The sequence below is a fragment of the Crocodylus siamensis genome, chromosome 7 (assembly GCF_052110815.1).
Source record: "Crocodylus siamensis isolate JL-2025a chromosome 7, ASM5211081v1, whole genome shotgun sequence".
Classification (NCBI taxonomy): Eukaryota; Metazoa; Chordata; order Crocodylia; family Crocodylidae; genus Crocodylus; species Crocodylus siamensis.
The window spans coordinates 83,338,631-83,366,492 of record NC_143401.1 but is presented as its reverse complement, the minus strand read 5'-3'; the positions used below and the strand labels follow the sequence as shown (position 1 = coordinate 83,366,492).

The 27,862-nt window shown below is 39.7% G+C and overlaps 1 protein-coding gene across 2 annotated transcripts in view; it reads left to right on the top strand.

Moving 5' to 3' along the window:
• WDR11 (WD repeat domain 11) overlaps positions 1-14,285 on the top strand; it is a 93,000-nt gene extending 78,715 nt beyond the window's left edge. For both annotated transcript variants that reach the window (XM_090057345.1, XM_090057344.1), the window contains exons 20-29: positions 1,035-1,143; positions 2,947-3,009; positions 4,215-4,280; positions 4,779-4,956; positions 5,738-5,833; positions 8,642-8,807; positions 9,717-9,814; positions 11,716-11,861; positions 12,304-12,386; positions 13,481-14,285. In XM_090057345.1, coding sequence (XP_089913471.1) covers positions 1,035-1,143; positions 2,947-3,009; positions 4,215-4,280; positions 4,779-4,956; positions 5,738-5,833; positions 8,642-8,807; positions 9,717-9,814; positions 11,716-11,861; positions 12,304-12,386; positions 13,481-13,635 — 1,160 coding nt within the window. In that variant the 3' untranslated portion in view covers positions 13,636-14,285. The remainder of the gene's footprint in view (positions 1-1,034; positions 1,144-2,946; positions 3,010-4,214; positions 4,281-4,778; positions 4,957-5,737; positions 5,834-8,641; positions 8,808-9,716; positions 9,815-11,715; positions 11,862-12,303; positions 12,387-13,480) is intronic.
• The last annotated feature ends 13,577 nt before the right edge of the window (positions 14,286-27,862 follow it).

Below are 27,862 nucleotides of genomic sequence, written 5' to 3'. Positions count from 1 at the left end.
CCTAGGATTTGTGTAACTATAGAGCATACTCAGTGTAGGTGGTCAAGTCTTAGGTGGCATGTACTAACAAAGATTTTTGCAAACTCTAGGATCCTTTTCCAGAGACTTTTATTTTGGTTACATATTTCACAGAGATGACAAAACATGCATCTCTGACACAAAGGTCTCATACTAGGTAATGGCTGGCAATCTGAACTGTAAGTATTGCTAGCTCTACTAATTTTTTTTCCCCTCCCAATCTTCAGAACTTGAGGTGGAGATCATTCAACATTTGAGTAGGTTACACTGCTGAATTATTCATTTACAACTAGTGTTTTGCATAAGGGCACAAGTCAAATGTGCGCGTGCACAAATTCTTGCCTAACTGGTTAGTGACAATCAAATACATATACTTGCAGCAGCAAGATAATTTCTAGTCTTCCTGCTGAATTAATGGTTTCATACAATCTTAAACTAACATTGAAAATGGGCTACCAAGGAAAAATTGAAAATTGAGCTAACCACAGCGATATACTGACCAGACTTTGGGAAGCATCCAACAGAGAAATATGTTTAATTTAATTACCTCCCTGTAATAGCTTCTTGGCACATCCTAATTTCACTGAAGGTATTTCAGAATATTGTCATATTAAAAAAATACTTTGTTCCCTAGCGATGGATGTGCCAGAATTATGCATTCTGGGACATCTTTAATGGCTTTCCTCCCTGTCTTTTAGTAGGAGCTCACATGTCCATTACTTCACAAGTTTTTGAACCAAGTTGTAAATAAATGAAAAGCCCAAAAGATCAGATTCTGTGTGGAATTTAACCATGTATTATCCCAAAAATGTTTTTGTTTGTAACGACATATTTTTTACATATAGTAGTACATACTGTACATTTGAGTTAGATGATGGGGCAAATAGTAAACTCCTTTTGGCACACTAGCAAACTGAGTGTTCTGTGTTTTATTGTTAGTAAATGCTATTCCATTGCAGCGTGGCTACTTTTAACTTGAAAATAAGACTTTTCCCCCTTCCCTTTTTCTATTTCAGAACCTGTGTGGTGTCCTTATCTCCTTGTTCCACGGGCCTCATTAGCTTTAAAAGCATTTTTGCTGCACCAGCCATGGAATGATAAATATTCTCTAGATATTTTTCATGTGTAAGACTTTATTGTAATTTTCTAGTAACTTTTATTATTATTATTATTATCATCACTGCATATTCTTCAGCAGAAGGCTGCTGAATGGGTTCATTTAACTTTAGCAGTCATGAGAAAATCTAAATGGGAGGGGTAACACCTGCCTCTCCATTTCTGAAAAGAGCTCTTTTCTGTTTTAAGACAATAGGAATAGCCTAGTCCAGGAGAACTCAACCCCCAGTCCATGGACCAGATCCAGTCTGTGCTGTGTTATCTGCCCCCCCGGGTACCCCCTGAGTCCAGAAGTCTGGCAGGAGGTAGTGGTGCCACCGCTTTCCTGGTGCCAAATTTTCCACACCCACAGGGAGCCCTGGGTCCTTGCATGCTGGATTGTGAAAAGGGGCAGCACTGAGGCCTAATTCTGGCAGGAGAGGGAGATGCTGAGCCCCTGCAGCCCAGTCCCAGCATGCGAGGCAGAGAGGGGGTGAAGTCAGGCCCCAAAGGTCTGATCCTGGTGCACAGGGCTTGATCCAGCCAGTGGACCAGCCCTGCACCACTCATCTGTCCTGCGAGTCCAAAAGTTTGAGTGCCACTGGTCTAGTCAAAATTGGCTGTTTGCATCAAAAAGCAGGAGTAGGTTTCATTTGTAAGAACAGCTGATTGGAAAGTGGTTAGGGGGGTTGCTGGAGAGTAGGTCAGTGTCCCAGTCCTTTGATTTATGAGTATATTGCTGCTTTAGTAGTCCAAAACCCTAAGAAGCATACAACCATCTTACAGATATTTAGATCTATTGTTTTTATATTGCAGTAGTCATGATGAAATCAATAGACAGTATGCTGGGCCATATCCATACCCATGGGAAAGTATATGCCCCAGATAATTTGCCATCTAAAAACACAGTCAAAATAAAAGAGATATGATTGCTGTATTCAGTTTTGTATTCATTATGTCCATTATCAGTGTGTCATGAATGAACAAAAATCCAGTAAGATCTTGGCGATAAGGAGGTAGAAGGTTACGGTGGTAAATAGGACCAAAATGGAAGCTGAACTCCCCAAAATAAGCAAAAGTGCTTGTGGTGAGAGGAAAGGAGAACAAGGACTCACAACTGGGGAATTAGTGCTATGCAACAAATAAGAGCAACTCTTTAAGGAGGAAAAGAGAAAAGTGAGGTGGAGCAAGATAGTAGATCCTTTTGCAATGGCTCTTGTAGCCCATCAGGATTTGAAAGATGTGAGAAAAGTCAAGGCAGTAGAGAAAAGTAGTCATAAAATGCAATAGATGTTGGTACTATGCCTGTGTTTTCAAGAGGGGGGTAAAAATTTTAGTTGCTTCAATTTATCATAGTGTAAATGGAGGTGCCTGAAGGGGCCTAGTTTTCTGAATTACTGATTGCTCTCCATCAGTTATTCCGCTCCCTTTCACCTCTCTCCCCTTAGACTCATTAATATTGAGCTACTATAAACTGTTACTCAAATTTGAAAATGCTGTATAGTAAGGAGAAGTGCAGGTTTTAGTGAACATAAAGTTATGGGAAAGAGTGAAGTGATGAGACTGTGACTAAGACTGATGATGCTGAGGGAAAGTGAAGACAGGTCATGAATTAGTTCTTTGAAACTAATATTTGCCTGAGAAAAATAATGGATGGGCTTTTTTTTCTTCATTAACAAAGTAAAAATGTTCATAAGTTTGCTTCCTGTCATGGCTTACGTTCCACATTGCCAATACTCTTCTTCTACCTCGTGTTTTATAAGTTTAGTTAATATATGGGCATATATAAATGGATTGAATATATATCAATTAACTCTTATGGTTTTTATGCAGTGATTATCCAGAGAATGAAAATGTTAAGAAACTGATTCAAGAACAGTTAAATTCATTGTCCAAGTAAGAACCTTTTAAATAATGTTTTTAATAGTGTCACTTTAAATGAGGGCACAGCAGCAAAAACTGTAACGATTGTTTTTTTATTTAGCTGCCAATCTAAATGTGCATGTTTGAGTGCTTGAGTAACAGCAAATGACATTTTAATGTTTAATAGCCTGCTTTGTCTAATAAAAAAACTGAACCATAAAGTTCTTCCCAAGTGGGAGAACTTCCTTGAAATAAATTGTTTGATGTTAGCATAACAGCCAGAATAATTTACTGTTTTAAATATTTAAGTGGGATGGAAACTACTATTGAATTTGTGATGTTTCCCTTTCGTGTTGCTGATATTGCCGACAATGGTGGCTGTCAACAGGAGGTTCATTAATGCTGATTTGAATTAAAAGCATTTAATTGCAGTTAGCATCCGCAATTTATTGAAAACCATTTTCACAACATGTCCATCCATGTGGGCCAAACGTACACAGCATAGCACAACTTAGCTGTGTCTAGTAGTTTAGCAAACAGTATCGGTGTGTTCGTTTAAGCTATGAGATCTGCCTTTGCATCTTGGAAATCAGATGCATTTTCCTTCCCTTCTCTCTTATAGATTTTCATTATACAGTACAACCTCATTCTATAACAAGCCTTTTAATAACACCTCCTTTTAACCATTATAACAACAGGAACAACATTTTTTCATTATTATAATTGAGCAAATTGACTTACTCTATGATAGCGAACACTGTCTTCTGTAATGATTTTTTTCTCCCAGTCCCATGGTGGTTTGGTATGATAAGGTTTGATTAGAATATGCAATGATGTGACATTCTAGATTATATTCACATAATTATGTAGTGCAAACTCATATTACAGTTTCAAATACACCCATGTGGTTGTTCACATGTATTGCATCTATAACTATGCCTGACTGTCCATCTGACTTAGCTTTTATTAAAATAACTGATAAATAATGTAGGTTGTTGTGCAGAATTTACAACACTCCTGTAAGTGTTTAGGTATTCTTCATGTTGTGAATAATTCCTGTTGTAGTTGTTGAATATTATTCAATAGATGCTTTTGTTCTGTATGGACTGAATTTCTGCTTTCCTTATTTGAGAATGAAAAACAACTTGTTCTTCTTAGTAGGCAATATAGTAGATTGTATTTGTGTTCAAAATCCTGCCCAAATATTACAAATCAGTAGTGACATTTTCTTTTTGCAGTGACATCAAGAAACTTTTGCTTGATCCTGAATTTACTCTCTTGCAAAGGTGCCTCCTGCTTTCAAGGTAACAGATTCTGACAGAAGTCAAAAGTCTTTTCAAAATCAGGTCCTGATCCTATCAACACACATAAATGTGCTTTAAATAAGCAGAAATTCCTATTAAAGTTAATGAGACAACTGAAGTGAGTAGTTAAACACATGTCTAAGTGTTTTCTAGGCTGAGGTTATTACTTTAATTAGTGAATTTTGCATTTGTAGTAAATTTTGGATTAGTGTGAAAAGGACCTTAACATGGTTGAATGGAATTACATTTTATAAAGCTTTAAGGAACTGCCTGTGTTGAAATAGGAGTTATTTGTTCAGTGTCCTATCCTACTACCTGGTAAGTGCCTTACAGAAAGATGCATCTTTTCTGTACTTAACTACCTTTTAAACACATAACATTTATTATCTAACATATAAAATCAGTCAGTGTTGTGGCTTTCATGTGGTTCAGAAGTTCAAATTAATTTGTAGCTATGATGCATAATAGTATAATACTTCATTTTGATTTTTGACTTAGACTCTATGGTGATGAATCGGAACTGCATTTCTGGACTGTTGCTGCCCATTATTTGCATAATTTATACCAGGAAAAAGTGCAAACTGCAAAAACTACAGACACAGTTATTCTTCCAGAAAAACTGGTCAATCCATTGGATATATGTTATGATATACTGTGTGAAAATTCCTATTTTCAGGTATTTTGAGGCATTTTTATATAATATTAATATGTGATTAAATCAAGAAAAAGACTTTGAATTAATTATGAAGTTCTACTCTGAACTCAGCCTAGTCATAAGCTTAAAACACAGAGCTTCTACACATGCAATTAGTGTGGGGCAGTAAGCTCTGGCACAGTGGTACAGTTCGCATTAGAGACAGCAGCTCCCACTCTCAGCCTACACACGTGTGCCTCGGCCCACAGCAGTTAGCACTGGGGTGGTACAGCCCCGGGCTGGCAGCAGGCGTGGGGAGGGGGTCAACCTCAGACTCTGGGTTCCAGCGTTGGGTGGTGGAGGGGCTGGCTGAGGCATGAGGGGGGCAGCCCCCATGCTGTAGCACCCTTGTGCCCCAGCTGGACCCAGTTACTATCTACATGTGTGTTTAAGTGGCATAAATTACTCTGCTGTACGATAATACTTGTCCCAGACAGTACTATCCTGCGAAGGAGTTAATTTACTGCATGCACCCTAATACAGGCACACATATAGACGGTGGCACTTCACTGCAGAGCTGATTAGTCAACTCCATGTTAAAATGCACGTGTAGTTGAACCCACTGCCGTTGAGAAGTTGTGGGGTGTTGGTGGTTAAATATAATGCATTTTTGTAACTATATTTATTGAAAATATAGATAAAGTTCCTATAAGACCACATAATATTTTTGGCACATTAACAGTTCATATTATGGGAAAAGTTCTGTTGTATATGTTAGCAAGATTATTCAAAGGCTTGTATAAGTATTTTTTCTTCTCTTTAGAAATTTCAGCTTGAAAGAGTAAATCTACAGGAAGTTAAAAGATCAACTTATGATCATACCAGGAAATGTGCTGACCAACTCCTCCTCCTTGGACAGGTTCGTAGGTCATGGGTTTTTTTCCTTTTCATAGTACTTCTCTCTCATTTCTATGGTCTTTGCATGTTTCTAATCCTCCTCTATCAATTCGACATGGCATCAGTCTTAAATGGGATGGGGATAATACTCTGACATTCATCCAAGACTCAGCTGGATATGTTGCTGGCATATTGTGTGTGTGGATCTAAGGAAGTGGAAATGTTGTGCAAGGTATCATCCAAAAACAGAAGGTCCTTCAAGCCGCATTGTTCTGTTAGTTCCCAGCTGAATGTTTTTCCTATTTATATATATCCAAGCAATAGAATACTACCTTTTGCAATATTTGCTCAGCTAACTCGGTGTGTAGCTGAAATTATTTGCAGATAGGTTTACAATACCTTATGGTTTATGGCATCAGAGAGACTATCAGTTCTAAAGGCCTGAACCTTTGATCTTCATTGGTAACAACAAGAGTATATATCAACATTAGTATATTAACTTTATGTCATCTAAAACCAGTTTTTACTTTGTTATATATAAAATGCATATACAATAAGGACAAGTGCAAAGTTCTGCACTTAGGCCAAAGCAGTCCCATGCAGCAGTACAGATTGGGAACTGCCTGGCTCTGCAGAAAAGGATCTGGGGTTACACTGGACAGTAAACTGAATATGAGTCAACTGTGTGGCATTGTTGCGAAGAAGGCTAATAGCCTACTAGGCTGCATTAGTAGGAGTGTTGCCAGCAGATCTGCAGTACTGTGTCCAGCTTTACCCTACCCCACTACAGAGAGGATGTGAGCAAAGTGGAGAGAGCCCAGTGGAGGGCAGTGAAAATGGTTAGGGGTCTGAGGCATGTGACTGCTGAGGAGAGGCTGGGGGAACTGGGTTTATTTAGTCTGCAGAAGAGAAGACTATGGAGGGATTTAATAGCAGCCTTCAAGTACCTGAAGGGTGTGTCCAAAGATGATGGAACTAGACTGTTCTCAGTGGTGGCAGATTGCACAACAAGGAGGAATGGTCTCAAGTTGCAGCAAGGGAAGTTTAGGTTGGATATTAGGAAAAACTTTCTCACTAGGAGGGTAGTAAAGCCCTGGAACAGGTTACTCAGAGAAGTTATGGACTCTCCATCCTTGGAGAGTTTTAAAAGCCAGCAACACAGCCTTGGCTGGGATAATATAGATGGGGCTGGTCCTGCTTTGAACAAGGGGTTGGACAAGATGACCTCCTGAGGTCCCTTCCAACCTTAATTTTCTGTGATTCTATAGATGCAGTTCATCTATCTCTCTAGTTCTCTCCATCATCCTGCCATTTAGATAATTTTTAAGAAGTGTTATTTCAGATACTAAATTAACCTATGAAATCCTGGCCAGTTTCTCTGCTTTTACAATTTTTATTTCCTGCCAACTTATTCTTAATACTTTTCTTTCCTGTTTTACTCTTGTGAGAAAACCACACAAACTGGGGAAATTACATACTCAGTTTGCTATTTCCTTCTTCTTAAGACCTTTTCAGGAAAGCACTTAAGTATATGTTTTGATCTTGTTCTTGTTCAGGATACATGTTTAAGTGCTGTGTGAATAAGGGTGTTTTCCTGATTTGGGCCAGTAAATAGTAGGGGTGCACTGATAGGGATTTTGGGGGTTGATACTGATAGCCAAAATTTAAGGAGGCATATCAGCTCATACTGATCCGATATTCAACACAGCTGCCTCCAGCTGATAAGTCTGGTGTGATGGAAGGGGAGGGGGGGAGGGAGAGGGCAGATCAATGCTCCCCCAATGGTGAGGGATAGGGCAGGGGCAGAGGCAGGTTCTGCCCAGGCGGGTGGGGGGGGGGCGAAGTCATAGCCAGGGGGTGGTGGCTCCTGCCGCTGCTTGCACCCCCAGAGGGCATGGGGGTGGAGGGAGATGTGCCCCCTGGATCTGCATGGAGCAGGGTGGGCTGCAGCGGGGCTCCTCTCGGCAGGGGCAGGGCTTGGAGTGGGCACCCGTGGCGCTGGGAGGATGTTGCATTTATTCCAGATTTCACCACTGCTCCGCTTCCAGCACCACTGCCACCAGCTGCCCGGCACTGCTCCAGCTCGATGCCCCACCTCCACCCATGTGCTGGGAAGAGCCAGGTCTGCGGTTGGTGGCAGTGGTGCTGGGAGCTGAGCTGCGGTGAAATCTGGGGTGGATGCAGCATCCTCCCAGTGCTGCTGGCACCTGCTCCAAGCCCATCCCCTGCCGAGAAGTGCCCCACACAGCCTCGGCTGCAACCCACCCCGCTCCACCCTGTGCAGCTCCAGGGACATATGCCCCTCCTACCCCCACCACGCCCTCCCAGGTTGCAAGCACAAGCTGCGGCTCTGCCCCGCCTCGCCCTGCCTGGGCAATGCCTGCTGCTGCTGCTGCCCACTCCCTCACTGTGGGAGGTGTTGCTCTGCCCCCCTCCATACCTCTTCCCTCCCACCTCCCCTTCTACCACACTGGACTGACCAGCTGGAGGCAGCTCTCCATGCTGCTGGCTCTGCTCCTGGCTGCTTGAGTGCTGTACTGCAGCTGTTGGACATTTATCAACCTAATTGGGCCAATATCCAATACAGCAGATTTTCTTTATATCTGTATCGATCTGATACCAGACCAATGTATCAGTGCACCTCTTGTAATTAGTTAATAAACTGAAAAAAAAAATGTATCTTCCTTCCCATTTCCTCCAGTCTCTATTACAATTAGTGTTTGGGTGTTTAAGTGTTTTTAAAGAAGTAGGATCAAATGTTCTAACACAAGACTGTATTTCAAGGTGGCAGTGCCCTGTTAAAGAAAATGTCATTTTATTTTCCCCCCAGACTGACAGAGCAGTACAACTACTGTTAGAGACAAGTGCAGAAAATCCACATTATTACTGTGATTCACTCAAGGCATGTTTGGTCACAACAGTCACTTCATCAGGTCCTTCTCAAAGCACTATTAAACTGGTAGCAACCAATATGATAGCAAATGGAAAGCTGGCAGGTAAGTATGTAAGCAAGTTTACTAATAGCTAATAAAGAGATTATTAGCAATGAGACAAAAAGCATGTTTTTATAATAAACTTTTTTAGGGTACTTGTTTCACAGGGTGTGCCATGACAGATGTTCATAAGATATTAATAATAATTAGTAAGCATGTTGTAATAAAAACCAACTTGTTCTGCTGTTTTTAATAGAAACTATATTTCAGAAATTAACCTGCTTGCAATTTATTGCTTATACTTAGGAAAGCTGGCATGTAATGCTCCATATTTTCCATATCCCTAATAATAATAATGTTTTTAATTGATTATAGTTAAACATGTCAGCTTGGAAATGAAACTGTCTCTTTTTAGTTCATAATTTGTTTCAAATAAATTAATATACATACTTTTCTAGACTTTTACCTTGACTCTATCTTATGCAGTTAAATAGGTATTTGTAGTAGGGGACTGATTTGGAATGCATAAAGACATGCAGCAATGCAACTTGTAAAAGTGATTAAAGAAGATTTTTATGGACACGTTATACTGATTTTTTTACTATTCCATGTATTATTTAAGGCATAAGCTATGTGAGAAAAAATAAAGAATGCTTACAAAAATCAGCCTTATTTTGTATAGCGCTGTGACATTTTTAAAGTGTGCCCAGTGAACACTCTAGCAGTTCTATATAGAACAAAGTAAAGCACGAGAGAAATGGAACCTTATGAAGCAGGGAAAGAAGGGGGTAAGGAACTTGATTGGAACAAAGGTGCAAGTTGTATAGGAAGCATGTAGAATGAACTAGGAACTTGTAGATACTCTTCTTCCAAAGTCAGGATGGGTTCTTTTGTTTGGGTTTGCTTGCACTTAAAAGAAACTTTTTCCTTAACGGAGACACAAGTTTTATAACATCCACTTTTACTTTCCAGAGGGAGTGCAGTTGCTGTGTCTGATAGATAAAGCTGCTGACGCCTGTCGCTATTTGCAAACCTACGGTGAATGGAATCGTGCAGCTTGGCTTGCAAAAGTCAGTAATTTGTCAAGAGCTTGCTGTAGTTTACCTCAAAACATTCCTCTCTAAAGATCGGTGTGCATGTTAAAGTCTTCCAAAGTTTAAGAGCGTACAGGATCTAGTCAGAACTACCACGGTGAAAACCTTTTTCCAGTGTATTAAGTTGTAACATCCCGATTTTAGATAAACTGTTTCTGAACTGAGAGCCTCAGCAGGCCTCTGGATGAGTACAGAGGACCACCTGACCTGGAGCATGTTACTAATTGTAGTTTAAAATGGAAAAATAGGACCACTTTTCTAGTTACCAATGGAAGACTTGTCAAGACATTCAAAAACAAAGTTTAATTCTGACTCCCTCTAAAAATTAGTTTTCCTTGAAAAACCATACATTCTTTTTTGATTCAGTGTATGTCTACAGAATATGTCTACAGTGACAACAATCCATTTTGTCATATGGGGAATGACTAGTTAGACTGCAGTAGTCCAGAGCAGGACCTGAGGGTTATGGTGGATTGTAAGCTGAATATGATTCAACAGTGTGCTCTTGTTGCAAAAAAAGCCAACAGCATCCTGGGTTGTATTAACAGGTGTGTCACTGGCAAATCAAGGGAAGCGATTCTTCTGCTCTATTCAGAACTGGTGACATCTCAACCTGGTGTAGTGTGTCCAACTTTGAGCTCCACACTTCAAGAAGGATGTGGACAGTTGGGAAATAGTCCAGCTCAGAGCAACAAAAATGATCAGGGGCCTGGGAGACCAGACTTATGAGGAAAGGCTGAAGGAGCTAGGATTATTTAGCCTGGAGAAGAGAAGACTGAGGGGAGATTTGATAATAGTCTTCAAGTACCTGAAGGGTGATTCAACAACAGATGGAGATATGCTTTTCTCTGAGGCTGGGAGCAATGGCCTCAACCTGCAGCAGGGAAAATTTAGGTTGGTTGTTAGGAGGAACTTTCTGAGTGTGGTCAAGCATTGAGACAAGCTCCCTAGAGAAGCTGTGGAATCTCCATCCTTACGATCTTTCAAAAGCAGGTTAAACAGACAGTTGGTTCATGTGGTTTAGTCAGGGATGAGCCTGCCTTGAGCAGGGAGGTGGACTAGAGGACCTTGTGATATCCCTTCCAGACCTACTTTTATTTCATCCTATGTCATAACCAAGCTAACTTAATTAGGTCATTCAGGTACAATCAGTGGGAGCACAGAGCTCAGCATGGATTACAAAGCCCACCCAGGAAACTGGGTAAGGACTTGGATTGTTAGCCTCTGCTGGGCTCTTTCCTGCTGTCAATCCCCTACTAGAGTTAACTAAATAACTACTTAAAAGCTAGCTTGGATGTTTCTACATGAACTGCAGTGAATACAGTGTAGACGCACTGTATGGTTAACCAGCTATAGAAAAAATAAGGATGATTTTATTGCCTCTCTATAGAGAACTAAATATGGGTGTCTTTTTGTCTGTTATAAAGTAACAAAGATTTGCCAGAGGAGAACATATTAGATTTTTCAAAATAACTCCATCTTTTAAAAAAAATTGGTCATGTTTGTCAGGAAAGTTTGAGATTTCTTCTCTTTTATTTTATGCCTTGCCTCTTCTGTTCAATTATCACCTGTTGACACAATCATATTAAACTATTTGAGCAATCCCAGGGCTTGGATATTTGGCACCTTTTTCGGTTCTTTCTTTTCCTCACTGTAATTGTTTTAGGGACAAATGCATTTCTTGATATTAGTAGGGCTAACTAGAAATACACAATATGAGTGAGAATCAGCTGAGTTTTTTAAATGAAATCAGACTTATGAAAAATCTTGGTATAGTTAAAGCTGTAAACTGTAATAACCTTATATGTGACATGTCATAGAAATGAACTGTTGACTTACAGAAATAAAGAATTCTTTGTCTCTTCTGTCTCTTAAAGGTTCGTTTAAATGCAGAGGAGTGTGCTGATGTCTTGAAGCGCTGGGTGGATCACCTTTGCTCTCCACAAGTCAACCAAAAATCAAAGGCCATCCTTGTCCTCTTGTCACTCGGATGCTTTACAAGAGTCGCAGAGATGCTGCACAGGTAGAGTTGAACGAGTACCCTCTGTGCTCTGCTTTGTCCATCGTTGTCAGTCAAACATTAAATTGGGAAATGTTCTTTTTCAGTGAACTACTTGTACCATTTTCTGTTGAAACAATGTATTCTATTTTCTTTAGTTAATAGACACCTTGATAGTTTATCATCCATTTCTGTGCAACTGAACTGAACCTTTTGCTGTAATTTCCAAAAAACAGACAGGAGCGTTTAAAGATGTAAGCAGCCAAGCAGCGCTGACATTTTATAAAAATACTATTTCTAAGTTGAGCCTTATCCTTTCAAAAACTGCACTGAAGATCAGCTCATTGAGTGCTGTTTAATTAGCCAAACAATTTAGATAAACTGTATCAAATTTTCATGATGCCAAATAGCCTGAAGTACTCCTAAGCTTTCCTGTCCTAACAAGTTTGTTTCTTCTCTTCATCAGCATGAGGTATTTTGATAGAGCTGCTTTATTTGTTGAAGCTTGTCTGAGGTATGATGCAATAGAAGTTAATGAAGACACAAATATCCTTTTGCTAAAATCATGCGGGGGTGGGTGGGTGGGTCTATGTGTCCGTGTGTGGCCATGTCCATATTAGATAGTATGTACAAGAGCAGGAACTTCATTTATATTCCTCAGTGTGTGCTGTATTCCTGTGTTTTGTTAAATCCCATGCAAAACAAATACCAAATCAGCGGCACTAGGAAGCAAAAGAAAGAGCAAGGGAGGAAAGTGCTTGTGCACGTGTGCACACACACACACAAATGATTGTTTGAAATCAGAGCTGTGAAGGATCAGATGATGGAGTATTGGTGTTGAGGGGATTTGCGCTTAAGTCACTGGTTCTTGTGGTGGACATTTTGCAGTGTTTCAAATCTTACACAAAACCCTACAGTGTGTGCTGCCAAGAATTTTCTTTATGGAAGGGGTGAGTTTTGAGGTGGTAAGAATGATGCAACTTAAAAGATCAAACTGTATTGTGAGACAGCTGAATAAAGCTACTGAGATCTTGCATATTCCAGTATACGCATTTGCGAATCTGTTATCTGGGGATTTGTATCTATCAGTTAGATTAGTTTAGGAAAAAAATGCATATTACTTATAAAATATATGCAGCATGTGTATTAATATTTTATAAAGCTTCTATTGACACGAATTTCAGATTATCACCAGTGGTGCCACTTGGCACCATTAATGACAAAGTCAATAGTGTTTCTTATAGCTAATTTCACCAAAATTGTTTTATTGCCAATATCTTTCAATTTAGGTAAATATTAGAAAAATATTAATTATGGACTCCTATTGATATAAATAGACATTAGATGTGCATTTGTGTTCAACTGAATCTCCGCAGACCCTTATCAATGTTCTCCTATTTTTAATGTGCTACTTTCAGACAATCTAAAATAATGGTGCCAGCCAGCTAAGATCACGTAGAGAAGGATTTTTATTTTCACCTATGATCAGAAATATTTAAGATAGAATGTGCTGTGGTATTCCAACATGATTACCAGCTGTAGTCATCATTTCCTATTTAGTCGGAGGTTGGCGTGAGGGAAGCCTATCGTTGAGCTTTCTCTATCACTGCTCTCTACTCTTTTCCTTAATCCCTGTTTACATAAATTGATCCATGCTATATTTGCAGATTATGCCAGAAGCTTGAAGACACTGGGTTTTAAACATGGATCTATTCAATTTGCCTCGAAAGCAGGAGCAGCTGGGAAAGATCTATTGAATGAGCTTGAACAGCCTAAACAGGAAGTGACTAAAGGATGACAATTCTAAGCTTAATCACAAAAAAAAAAGATTGTCATAAAACAAGGTGTTTTTGACACTTCCAAGACTGAGATTACATTGTATGAAAATAACTTCTTTGGGCCATGACACTAGGGGTCAAATATAAGATGTGTTTCACTTCAGCAGCACTTTCTTTTGTAATGTATGGTGGCATTGTTATAGAGCTTGTCATTAAGTAGTTCTTATTTATCTCAAAGACATTTTTTAAATTATATTTGTTTTGGGGAAGAAACACAGGAAGATTTAGAAAACAAATTGTGGGACTAAATGTTGCTGCTTTGAACATACAATTAACATTCCAAAATTCACTGGCAGATTAGAGGGACAACATTCTCTTTTTTTTTTTCCTTTTTTCCCACAAGAGGCCTTTTATAAAAATGAAGACTTGCCTTTGCAGTTTGTGCATATGATGCATTCTGTACTTTAAAAACAGAAAATATTTAAGGAATAAATTTAAACGGCAAACATGCATTACTTTTCTTGCCTTGAAAACCATACTCTTCCTAATTCTGCAGTTACATTTAGATAAGTCTGGAATATTGTTATTCCCATTGTTGGCTGTGAATAGTATCTTTGAAAGCTATAATTCTGTGAAACCCCTAAACAGTTTATAAAACATATCAAAATGTGTTCTTTCTACAGTGTGTGTGTGGTTATGGATTCTGAGAGATCCTTACATTGCGTATTATTTTAAAACTGAATCCCTCTCCATGCCTTAAAGTCTAAATCCTGCCCTGTATGGGTTGTTATGTGGTCTCAAAAGAACAGAAAAAGATCTCATACAATCAGAAGGATAGAATCCCTTTAAAATCATTGCCAAGAAGCATCTAAAGTACTTGATGTTGAACCATTTTTGCAGTTCTGTAGCTGTTGTGGCTTAGCTTCTTGTTGACTGGGCTGCTAGCAGCAGTAGGTAGCTACAGAAAGCATTGTGTGCAACAGCCCATGGTCTATTATATCAGCCTCTGGTTTACTCTGCGGAAGGCTAGCAAGGTTGGCAGGACTCATATAACTGAAAATGCCTAGGTGGAATTCATCCACAGCATGCTAGCTACTTATCTGACAGTGTTTTTTGCATTATTTCTTACGGCAGATATATCAATTTTCTTGTATATCTGCATTACGAACTTTTGTGTAACAAAAAATTATCTGCTGAAATATGATTTGCTTTGAATGTGAAGTTGCACTTAAAAAATGAAGGTAAGTGCACTGCAACTACTGTTGGCTAAAGAACCTGTAGTTTTTTGTAAAAATAAGTTACTGTAACTAACTAAAAAGTGATACTACAAAGATACTTTAAAGAAACATATCACTTAAATCATCAGTTGAGTTTCTAAAAGTAATAGAATATAGAGTTTCCATATGTCTGCATATTTATTTGCATCTCTTAACTCCATAAAAGTTTTTAACTCAAAGCCAAATTGGCATTTCTGATAACATTTCAAAAGGTTTGGTATTTTCAGTACATGGTGGTTTTTATATAAATAGAAAATGTGAGTTTCATTTATATAAACAGGAAATTGAATGTTTTAAGTATAATGTATCTGATTTCTTCCTGCCACATGTTCCACATACCATAATGTACATTCCTTGCCATGTATTATAAACAAAGTTTATATAATTATGTTAACTTGGAAAAATAAATATACAATCAAAATTGCCTTAGGCATTAACTTTTAAGCAACCAAGAGAGTTAGGTAAAATAAATATAGCTAACTGTGGGTTAAATTCTGGCACCTTCACTCACATTGAGTAGTACATCACTCCTAAATTGCTTCTATTGTTTTCAATAGGACCATTCATGGGTTATAATACTACTCAGTATAAGAAACCACTTTGGAATCTGTCCCTAAACAAATCCTGGGAGGTTTTCGTCAGAAGGTCTCTGGAAAAAAAATCTACACATGCTTCACTGTACAGTTGGAATTTTAGATCTGGTTTAATGTGATTTTAAAAGAAAAGCAGTTATTGAAAATGCCTTCCATTTGCTGAATGTGTTTCTATGTGCTTTTCAGTGTGAAGGTTGTACTTATTGCACAAGAATGTGGGGGTTTTGTTTTGTTTTTTTCTCTTGTCACCATTGTATGCAAAATATGGATGGTGTAAAAATCATTGCAAAAATTTATTTGGATGTTAACGTAGTCACAGTAATAAAAATAGACTTTGGAAACCTCTTTGTTTTTGATTTAATGGAAGAATATTTCATCCACACTACTGGGACCAAATGATGATATCTTATTATTTTTACAGAAAGCCATCCCAAGTGGAATAATGCTCTGGGTAAATCTGGGCAGGGGCAGTGGAGTTCAGCTTCATTCACATATAGGTGGCGTTGTTCATTTTCTAGTAGATACATTTTGCTTTTGAATGGTATAATTTACTGACTTTGTCTTAAAAAAAAACCCCAACTGTTGTGGTAGTTAAGGTTGCAGTGGTACATAATGTATTTCCATGCTTTTAAGTCAGTGATTCTCAACCTTTTTAGATTCAAGAGTCAGCTGTTAGCTTCACGCTTTTCTTGACTTCAGAAAAGTTACAGGTCTTCAGTTGCAAAGAGCTCAGGAAGACAACGGGTCAGAATGCTGGTGGCAGTGGCTTCCTATTTGAAATCTCTGGGTTTCTTATGAATCGTATAGGTGTTTCCATCTGGTGCTAATATTCGCAGGACTCCATGGCACTCTTAAAAGCAGCACCCTGGTTGAAAATCACTATTTTAAGGATTTAGGGGGATGAGTTAAAAGGAGAGCCTTGTGAATCCTTTGGTCAACACAGTTTTCTTTTCCTCTTTAGCAGCTACTGGCAAACAGTATACACCCTGCCTTCCTCACACTTCTTTGTTTACACTAGTTCCACAGTGACCTTGTGTTTTCATATCAATTATATGAATAAATAAGATGCATCTGACTGTCATCCATTCCATGCAATGGAAAAGTTACTGTATCACTTCACTGACTTGGTCACTTCCCTGCTCAGGTAACTTTCTGCTCACCTACAGGGACATTTGGTCTCGTGCCTAGCCTTAGTTTCTGTCTCCTTGAGGCTAAGTACAGACAGTCAAAAAGCTTGAGGCTGAATTGATTCAGTTTTTGCAGGTTAGTCTAAGCTGCACAGATTAAATTGAAACAGAAGTGAACAAACATTTACCTTCAATGCAGGAAATGCAGCCACATGCTTGCAGTGGCTCAGGCCAGAAGCTGGGCAGGCGCAAGAGGATGGCTCTCTGGCATGTAGCCAACATGGGCTGTATGCTCACTTCCTGTTCCTGCTTCCCCCAATGTCTCTGGCATTTGCAGTCCAAAATCATAGCACCAGGATAGCAGGGTTGCTCATCCCTTCCTCATCCTGCTTCCAAGTGCTTCTGGGATTTGTAGTTCACAGTTGCAGCCAGCGGTAAGTTTGAGCAGGGGAAGGGGTATTTAAACCCTATCCCTGACTCCAGACCTAAGCCAGGGTTCGCCTAAGGGGGGCAACCTCCTCACCCCCTGCAGACTAGGCTGTATCCCCAGCAAGGCTTGCCCATCCTACCCCCTTGTCAGTCAGAAGTCACTTCTCCAGCCAGGGAGCACAGAGGTGGGACCAGCCCTGCTCTCTGGAGCAGATAGCCCGTCATAGCCGAGGGCTGTAAAGCATGCTGGGATGCTGGAGGACTCTGATTTAACTTGAACCAGGGAGGGGTCTGGGACAGAAGTTGCATAAATCAGTTTGACCCAAATCAGTTAAGTCTGATACTACATTCAACCAGGTTTATCTTAAACCAGTTTCAGCCATTTTGAAACTGTTTATGCGTACTGAACTTATGTTCTGTTACAGGTTTTAAACAGGTTTATGTGTGACTTCTGTCCCTAGCTTGAGGGACTGCATTATTTAATTAACATTTGGTAGATTTATTTTGGTGCACGGTCATGCCATTGCAGCTAAAAATCATCTTGGATAAATGCTTGCAATATGTAATTCAGATTCTAGAAATCGGCATATGAGGGAACAGCAACATGACTAAAGGCCTTGTATTAGGGTGTGTGGGAATACAAAGTAAAAGTGAAATAACCAGGGGAAGAAATTGCCCAGCTAGATTATTTTTAAACTTCTGTTTCTTTCTCTGACACTTTTCTTTCCTTTAAACCATCCTGAAAAATTCAAGTAGTGCCTAAAGCTTATATTCTGTTTTGCCATTTCTAAATTTTTTATAAACAAAGGTCTAATGCTCCTGTTAAAACTGAGTTCTCTAGCACAGCCATAACTATGGTGTGCCAAACTAGCAGCAATGTTAAGTGGTGAATAAACCATATGACTTGCGTTAATTGCCCTAATTGTTTATGTATTTATATAAATAGGAGGGGTTTTTTTAATCTGTTGCTCACTTCTTTTCATTACTTTGGATTTTACTTGAGAAAGGTCACAAATTCTGTCCTTAATTAATTAACCATGAATTACTTGTTGAGATGGTATGCCAGCAATAGCTTGTTTTCTTCTTTTTTTGAACACAGACTTATAGTTATGGTCCCTTCTGTTTAATGCCACACAAGACACCATCTTAGGCTGTTATTCTGATAGGACAAATACTTGCCTATTTAACTTGCATCTGACTCTTCAAAGATGGGTAAGATGTTTTCATTTTAAATTTTAACACCTTATTATATATGGTTCATTCAGGCCTGCAGATTTGTGCCTGCCCAAAGAAGTCCTTTGCTCCTTCTTGCGATCTGAGAGAGGTTAATGGGGAAATTTTGGAGATTGCTATGATTTAATTTACAATTACAATTATTTTAAATTATTTAAATTACAATTATTTTTCCATCTAATTTAAAAAAATGATCCAACTATTTCAGATAATATTTGTACTTGACAATAACATCCTTATTTGGAAAGTAAATGCGAAGTGTGCAATGGATTCTAGCAACTTAGTTTTAATATTAAGGCAGCCTTGATAAGGATTGAATTATAACATGTTATGTTGTAATGGCAGTAGTCTGTATAAGTTAACCACATGAATTAGGAAGTGTCTAAAATTGTCTAACTAGATAGGGTAGGCATATGAATTACTTATCCAGTATCTTTGATATATGGTGGATGTATTTTTGATTCACGGGCAGTAATCTATGGAAAATTACAAACTGTAGGAGTTTATAGCAGGGTGAAAATTATTAGTACTATACTGCAAATACATTATTTATAATACCATTTCATTAAAATTCAGACCACCTTTGACAGTGTGCCAATTTAGAGGCTTCGCAGTGAGATAGAAGCATATATTATACATCAAGGAAACCAGTCCAGAAAGTTGTGGTGATCAGTGTCTGGGTAAACAGTCTAAGATAAGTTGTTTTGCAGAAGTTGACCCAGGGGACAGGGTCACCGGGACATTCACTGTCAAACAATGAATTTGTTTAGTTTGGATGATTGCTGGCTGCAGCTTAATTTAATGCCTTTCAGGATTCAGCTAGAAATTGGTGTGGTGGGGGGTAAGGAAATTGTAAACTGGCAAAAACTTGAGGACAGAATCCTGGAAAATGTTACTTTAGAGCAGCATTTCTCAACCCCATGGGTTGTGACCCAAAAGTGAGTTGCAAGAATATATGAAGGGGCTGTGAACAAACTTTAAAAATGGATTCTCCTCTAAAGGAGAAAAATATGGGAAACAGTGTTTTTCCCTTGCAGGCTGGCAGAGTTCCAGCCTGCAAGGGGCTGCTTGGGGACCCCCATTCCCCACACACCCACCCCATGCCCCACACACTGGGGGGGGCTGGGGGAGGGGGTTGGGAGTGAGGGGCACTGGGCTGGGGCTGGCCATCAACATTTATAAATGGGTCCTGGTATAAAAAGGTTGAGAACCACTGCTCTAGAGAATACACCAGTACCAGCATACTCAAGGAGCTAATATATCTTTTCTGACTTTCTCTCTGCAGTTTTTTTACAGTCTAGCGTGCAGCAAGACAAAGAAGGACCGCTCTCCTGACATAAGCATGCTCTCTTGCCTTCTAAGTGTTCTTTGATAAACCTAAAGCAAATAGGAGAGCTGGCTCATGCCACAGGCCTTCCAGGTTTGACTCCCCCATGCTCCTGGAAATGGAGTCTTGTGGGACAGCTACACCTGTTTCTGGGAGACGCTGTGCAGCACAGACTGGGAGGGCTGTAGCCCTCCTTGCCTGCTTTACACTTATCAGAGCACTCTCGTGAGACAGGAGAGCATGCTCATGCCACAGTTGTTCCCATTCCAGGGGTGCACTGGACAAGCATGGCAGTTTTATTTGGATGCTGTAGTAGCAGCATCACCCAGTTGAAAATCACTGTGGTATGTTAAGACATCTCAACAGTGGTTTTCAACCGAGGATGCTGCCAACTTCAAAAAAGTTGGGGTGATGTACGGTGCCAGAGTTCAAAAATGTTGAGAAGTGGGTTCTTCTATTAATGGCAAATTTAAAAGTCTCCCTGCTGGAGAGGTTAGAAAGTGAGGGATTGATTGACTATCTAGAAGCTTGGCAGAGCTACATCATTATGTTAATGTGTCATGGAGGTTTCTCCTTTTCTCTCTGGCTGTGTGTTACAGGTGAAACCATATTGGGAGAAAAAATCTAAAAATAGGGATACTGCACTTGACCAGTGTGTTAGATTTTTTTTGTTTTAATACTGATAAGCTGTGAAATGGAATCAGAGGCAAGGAAAGTGAAGTAATGGGATTTATAATTGAACTGGTTACATTACTCAAACATTTAACAATGACTTACTTGTACACACAAGTTTTTTTCAGCAGAAGTGCTCATACTTATGGTTGTGGCTAAATGAGAAAGGTATAAAACACAAGGAGCACCGATTAGGACGCAAGGAGGGGGAGAAAAAAATCAAAAAATTAGTTAGAAAATATAAGGCTATAGAAGAAGGCCAAAGCCAGCTATTGGAAAAAGAGCAATGCAAAATGAAAGGCTTGTGGCCTTATGTTTACAAAAGACAGTTGAGGACAGATGCCAAATTCCAGCATAAATTTCCCCAGAGGAGAAATACTGAACCATATTAGCTAAGGACCAAAATATACAGGTGCCTAATTACATTGGGAACAAAAACATAAGCTTTAGAAACTGAAGATATACAATCAGAAAACACAATCTTTTTAATGAGTTCATGCTAAAGTGAAAAAAGTAGAAAGGAAAATTAATATTGGACTCGGTTCTGAAGGATTACTTGCAGGTATTGAAAAGCTAAAGTTTTGGTTTTCTTAAAAAAATTTTAAAAGTTGAACCAGGTTTTTTTGTTGCAATTTAAACCTCTCTCTTTGTATCTGCAATAGAAACTAAACATTAATTCGCAAGCACCAAAAAGGCGATTTTAAAAAAAAGTAATCAAACTTGTGGAGTCTGCATCAATGAAAGTTTCTTTCAAGATTAGACGAATGCTTGGATAATCATCAAATTGTAGAATATTAGGGTTGGGAGGGACCTCATGAGGTCATCTAGTCCAACCTCCTGCTCAAAAAAGGACCATCCCCAACTAGATCATCCCAGCCAGGGCTTTTGTCAAGTTGGACCTTAAAAACCTCCAAGGATGGAGCTTCCCCCACCTCTCTGGGTAACCTGTTCTAGTGCTTCACCACCCTCCTCATGAGAAAGTTTTTCCTAATATCCAACCTAAACCTCCAAGAGCCGCCCTAATTAAAGTGCCGCCGCGCCTTGGGTATCAGTGTTCCACGCTTTAAAATGGCAGCAAGGGTGCTTGAACTAAAGCACATTTGATGAGCTTTAGTTCAAGTGCCCCTACTCCCATTTTTAAGCACGGGGAAGCTGATATATGAGATACAGGAGGCTGCTAGAGCATGGTGATGGCCATGCTCCCGCAGGCTCAATTCATTGAACAGCCTCCATGCTTGTGTATAGGTATCCCTTGCTCCTTGTTCTGTTATCAGCCACCACTGAGAACAGTCCAGCTCCATCCTCTTTGGAACCGACCTTCAGGCAGTAGTTAAAGGTTGCTGTCAAATCCCCCCACAGTCTTCTCTTCTGCAGAGAAAATAATCCCAGTTCCTAGCTCCTAACCATTTTTTATGCCTTCTGCTAGACTTTCCATCTTGTCCACATCCTTTCTATAGTGGGGGGCCCAAAACTGGACACACTACTCCAGATGTGGTCTCACTAGTGCTGCATAGAGGGGAATAAGCACTCCCTTCAATCTGCTGGCAACGCTCCTACCAATGCAGCCCAGGATGCCATTAGCTTTCTTTGCAACAAGGGCACGCTGCTGGCTCATGTTAAGCTTATTGTCCACTGTAACCCTCAGGTCCTTTTCTGCAGAGCTGCTGTGCAGCCAGTTGGTCCCCAGCCTGTATCAGTGCATGGGATTCTTCTGTCCTGAGTGTGGGACTTTGCACTTGTCCTTGTTGAACCTCATGAAATGTCTTTTGGCCCAATCCTTCAGCTTTTCTAGACCACTGAATCCTAGCCTACCCTCCAGTGTTTCTACTGCATAAGATGATCCAGACTTGAGTAGCGGGTTAGGCTACATGCCCTCCTGTGGTGCCTTCCAGCCCTGTTTTTCTTTTGACTACTTATGAAAAGTAAAATAGATTTTTTTTAAAGTATTTCAGTTTTGATGGCTAAACCTGCACCTTAACATATTTAATGCATTGTTCTCCTTGTTTGGAGTTTTTTAGGGGTAGCCTTTGGGACAAAAGGGACTGTGAATATGGGAAATTTAATTGTGTATGGATGTCCCAAATACCTTGGGAAAGGACTTGTATGTTTTCTTGAGTAAAACTGTATGTAGGCGAAATTTTAAACTTCACGTTTTAAAAATCATTATTTCTTTGGAAAATACCTAGTATATTCTCTACAATTTCACAATTCAATTAAAGCTGCATATGATATTTTATTAATAGTATATTTTATGTACTATATATGCATATATTAGTTACAAACATGTTTGTGGTTTCCCCCTACGGGCTTTATTTTCTTCATTATTTTGTGCTATATATAGGGAAATTACTTTACAAGAATGATGCCCACACCTTTATTTTGTATTTGCTGTGTGCTATTAAAGTAGCACAACATACGAAAGTTCACCTTCCTAGCTTTCAGTATAGCATGCAACTGATATTAGAAAAGGTTATTCTAGACTTTGGGGTCAGGAGGAGTTAAGATTTTCAAAGTGATCCAAAGGATTTAGAGGCACGTCTTTCATTTAACATGAATTTTAGTTAATATTTTCAGCTTAATTATTAATTATCTTTAGTTTCAGTATGCACTTCTGGTGAATGTCCATTAGATCATTTTGGAAGTTAATGGATGGCCCAACTAATGCAAATTTGGAGTGCTTGGTTTGTTGCAGGTGCAGAAGATAGCCTTATCCATCTACCAGACATTTCCCCAACAATGTCTTCCCTTGGAGTACTAATCTGTACCAGACGCAGGATGCAGAATTTCATAGGTTTCTGCAGTTTGGATAGACTCCATCTTCCTGTTTTTGAAGGCATGATCAAAAGACAGGGTCTACCTTTATATGCCTTGCTTCAGACAAGGCTTTAGTATGTCTGTTTTATGGCTGGAATCTACAAAAGTACATGCTGACAATTGGAAAGGAAGTTATTAATTTATTTTATTTCAAATCCTGGCAAAAGCAAAGAATGTGAGGTTGGTTGGAACTGAGTGGATGCAATCTGTTTTAAAGACTGTGAGGGTTTCCTGCAGCCTGTAATAGAGAGCACTGACCTTTTCAGCGTTCTCTATTACAATGCCACTTCTTCAGTCCATATGAGTGAATTAAACTGTAATCAGTTTGGGGTGAGGAAGGGAATGGAATGACCAGACAATTAAAATATAAAAAACTGGAAAGGAGAAAATGTAGCCTATTAGTGTAGGTTATAGGGCACTGCACATTATGAAACATTACAACTGCTACCTTATTCTTCTGATTAACATCATGTTCCGAAAACGGGACAGTAGTTACTCTTCATAGGCCTGGCACTGGATTTGGAATAGAAAAATTACGTAAATGTATTCTGAATGCTGCATATATCTTTTCACTATTTGATTTTTATTGTGAAATTTTTAATGCCTTAAATGTTTTTTCCAGCTTTCGGCAGCTGCAGTGGGAAGAAATGGAAAGAGTTGAATACAAAAGAGGAAAATGAGCTGGCACGTCCACAATGCAATAACACAAATGAAGGTGCAAAGAATGAGTGCCTAAATGAAGGCCAGTGAAGGTTCAGTACAAGAATTATTATTTCCAAAGAACTTGAGTCAGTCAGTGATGGAGGCATTTCCTTTGCCTGCATTGGAGTAGTTGGTCCCTCAGATCTCTTTCCTCTGCGCCCCCGTCTTTCGTTCACTGTGGGAAAGAATCAGCCTGCAGCAGTGGAGAGGAAATTTTGTGGGAGATGTTCTGCAGTGACCATAACAGGTAGATGGATTAAAGCGATAGGAGAACAGAGGCACAAATGGAAAAATATGGTTTCGAGATTGGAAGAGCAGCAATTGTGACTATATTTCGTATAATGTCATTTTTAAGTCTTGCCTTAATTGGCCTCCGTGAACAGGTATTTGGTTGTAGCTGTGTTGGTCTAAGGACATAGGCAGGCAAGGTTCTCTGGGTAGCTGTGATGTTTTCTATTAGGCCAACTGAGTAGTTGGGGAAAAGTTCTTGGCAAGCTTGCAGGTGCAATCACCCTTCTTCAAGCCCAGGGAGTCCCTGCAGTTCTGAGACTCCAAGAAATGAGAGAAGCTAAAAGTGTGACAGGATGTCCATGAGATGTAAATAGGTGAAAATTAGGAAAACAAAAGGTAGAGCAGGGGAAGGGGTGGTGGTGAAGCCAAAGGTGAATCAGGGAGACACTACAGTGGTAGTAATTCAAGGTAGAAAAGAGGCTGTCTGAAAAAGGAAATAGCTGGAAATTAGGGAGACAGTTAGGAAGACAAAGGGCAGAAAAGTAGTCTTCCCTTTGTCTTCCTAATTTTCAGCTGTTTCTTTTCTCACAGACAGCCTCTTTTCTACCTCGAATTGCTACCACTGTAGAGCCTCCCTTACTCACCTTTGACTTCCCCCCACCTTCCCTGCTTTACTTTTTTTTTTTTTTTTACTAATTTCCACCCATTTACATCCTCACTGACATTGTCACGCTTTTAGCCTCTCTCATTCCTTGAAGTATCAGAACAGCAGAGGCCCCTCATGCCAGAAAAGGGATGACTGCACCCGAAAGGTTGCTAAGAACTTTTTTCCAACAACTCAGATGATCTAATAGAAGACAGCACAGCTACTCGAAGGACCTTGCCTGGCAATTAAGGGGTTTCATTTTTTATGAGCCTATTGCCAAGGATTGAAGGTATCTTTATTCCACTTCATTAGCACTGTTACTTCATTTGGCAAACGAAACATTTTCTTATTTCAGTGCAGTTCCCCTAGAAATTTGACAAACTCCCTTTCAGTTGCTGTTTTACAAACGAGTTACTCAGAGTAATACCTTCCTATGCTGGTCAAGCCAGGTGCCACAAAGGGTTTTAAGAAAAGAACCAGTGCTATTTCTTTTCTGGGCTGCAGCAGGAGATGACATAATGCTAGTTTAGCTCCAGGTTTAATTACTGAACTAATAAAAAGCCACAAACAACATAGTTCAGCAGAAAGAAACAGTGCAGTTTGTTTTTTCTTCTGAGCAGCCATTCTTCAAACACCTGTTTCATAGGTACAGCTGTAGCAAGCCAATCTTTCATTGCTAAGCAGCCTGCTTTTAATTGTTGTCTTAGACTGCAGTGGTGGCTAATAACCCTCTGACACCTTCTGCCAGTAGAACAGCCAAAGCTATCCAATTGTGCAGCTGTCTGTCATGTAATCAAGTTTGTCATTAATATTCAAGAGTTGATAAACAAGTATATTAAGTCATGACATATACAGCAAAGAATACTTCCCACCTGTTTACATAATTTAACCCAAAGAACTATCTTTGAAGTGCATAGTAAACACCGCCATAAATTGTAGCTGCTTGTATACATATAATACACAAAATCCATTTTTGTACTTTGGCTTCAGAGATTATTGAAGGGAAGGGAGGGCTCCAGATCTAAATCTGAAATAAAAGGCAACCTAATTTCCAGATGTGTCTGTTCCCCACAGCTAAGGTTTTCTATTGCCACTGTCTCCTGGCCCTGCTCTTCCACTGAGTTATTGCTAGGAAGTCTTTTTCTTTTCCCCAGTGTGCCAAGAAACTACTCTTATTGCTTATATTGTCTGTGTAAGATGGCTCTGCAGCCTAGAGATTGGATTATTTAATGGGTACCCTTATAGCACATTTCACTCTATCATCTAGGAGAGAGGAAGTAGAGAGATAACTTAGACATTTTTGTTTTAACAGTTCCCTAGCGCTTGCAGCCTCTTGTATGTACCCACTACATTCAAACAAAATGTTTACCCTACTGCATCCCAAAACCACTTTAGAAACTCTGCCTCCCTTCCTGAGTTTCGTGGGATAGGATTTAATAATATTTTTGAGGACTGTAATTCTTTATTCTGTATTTAGTCAGAACCCATGACTTCTTTTTTCCCTCCTGAAATTTCCTTTCTTACATCTGTCTCCCATTTGGATGTGCATCTAATTTTACCTTTTAGGCTGTGTCACTTGCAAAGTTTTATATAAGCAAGAAAATAATCCCTTATTGTCTCACTTAATTTCCACTAGCATTTCAGATAGCTCTGTTAACATGCTCCTGATTTATGCAATCCCAATGTCTTATTTGTAGGTATGATGAACATCTAAATCAAAATTTCAACTGGAAGAGCATAACACAGCTCACTTCACACACTTTTTCCCCCACTAATCCCTGCCTCTCTCAGTATGTTTGAAAATGCTGTTGGCTTTTGCTTCTATTATCTGTCTACTGAGTGGCATCATAAATGAAGAAAAAGCAGATCTCTAGGGATACTTTTATACCGTACTCTTTTAATGTTAAGCTCCTAATGTGCTGATTGCATGGAAAAGCTGGCCTGAATTCCATTATTAAATTTACTACTGGGAAAATGCTCCGTTCTAATAGAAGCTAGTGTGGTATCAAGAGTTGCGATTTAAACAAATTACCCCATTAAATGACAATACAGACTTTTATTTAAGAGATTTGTGGTAAACATTTCCTGAGCTGACACAACTGAACTGAGGAAAGGGTGAGTGCAAACTGCCAGCTCAAGGCTTTGGTGGTTATTAAGATCCAGTCTGCTTTCTTTTTTATGCTGTAGTCGACTGTCTTTATTCTTGGGGACAGATTCATGTTGTAGACATTATAGAAATACACTGGTGCAGAGAATGCACTAAACAAACCCCAGCCAGCTAAAACAGGGTCCATAGGTTTAAATTATGAATAATGCTGTCACTCTGATGCCTTACTGGTTTGGCTTGAAGATGAGGAGCCAATATTTTCTTTGCTGAAGGGAGGGAACCGTATTATTTAGCTTCCTTGGTTTCACATCTTTGGCAGTGAGTCCACCCAAGAATCTTTTAGCTTCTGGTGAATTAAGTTAAGCCCTGTTGTCTTTTTCCAAATAGAAAGGAATGTCTTCTTCCGAGCCAAGTTTGGGGGCGTTCATCAACTTGTACACACTTGAACAATATTGCTAAGGAATATACGTGCTAAAGAATATTCCAGAGGTATAGCATAGACAGAAATGTGTCCTTGGCAGCTCTCCTCCTTCCCCCCACTTCTCTTCCCCCCTCTTTCCCTCTCTGGCTACCTTCTCACTTGCAAGCACAGAAACAGCAGCAAACGCAGCCAGGCAGTTTCAAGCAGTATGACATGTTTGTGGAATCACAGGGCTTTTGACTGGCCGTGGAGTTGACTGCCCCAGAGCAAAATTTTCACCCCATTTTTTTGAAGCTCATGTCCAGGGGACAAAAAAAAACGGGAGTCAGTTTCTACCCCCCCCAGCAGCAGCAAACGTCATTGCTCCTCTACAAGACTCTCGTTCCCAGAATGCCTTGCAGTTTGTGACCCACCTTGTCTGTGTCGATAATGTGCTGTGCAGGCAGAAAGATTTAATCTAGCCGAAGAGAAGTGAGGTAGGCAGTTGCCCTGGGATGAGGCAGTCCCCCGGCCCTGTATCCTGGCACTTTTCCCCTTATGCGCAGGGCGACCATATGTCCCAGCTTGGCAAGGACATCCTTCAAAATCCAGGACTGTCTTGGTCAGGACCCAGGCACATGTGGGCAGGTTCACACCAATCAGGGACTTCTACTTCAATTTTCTCGAGG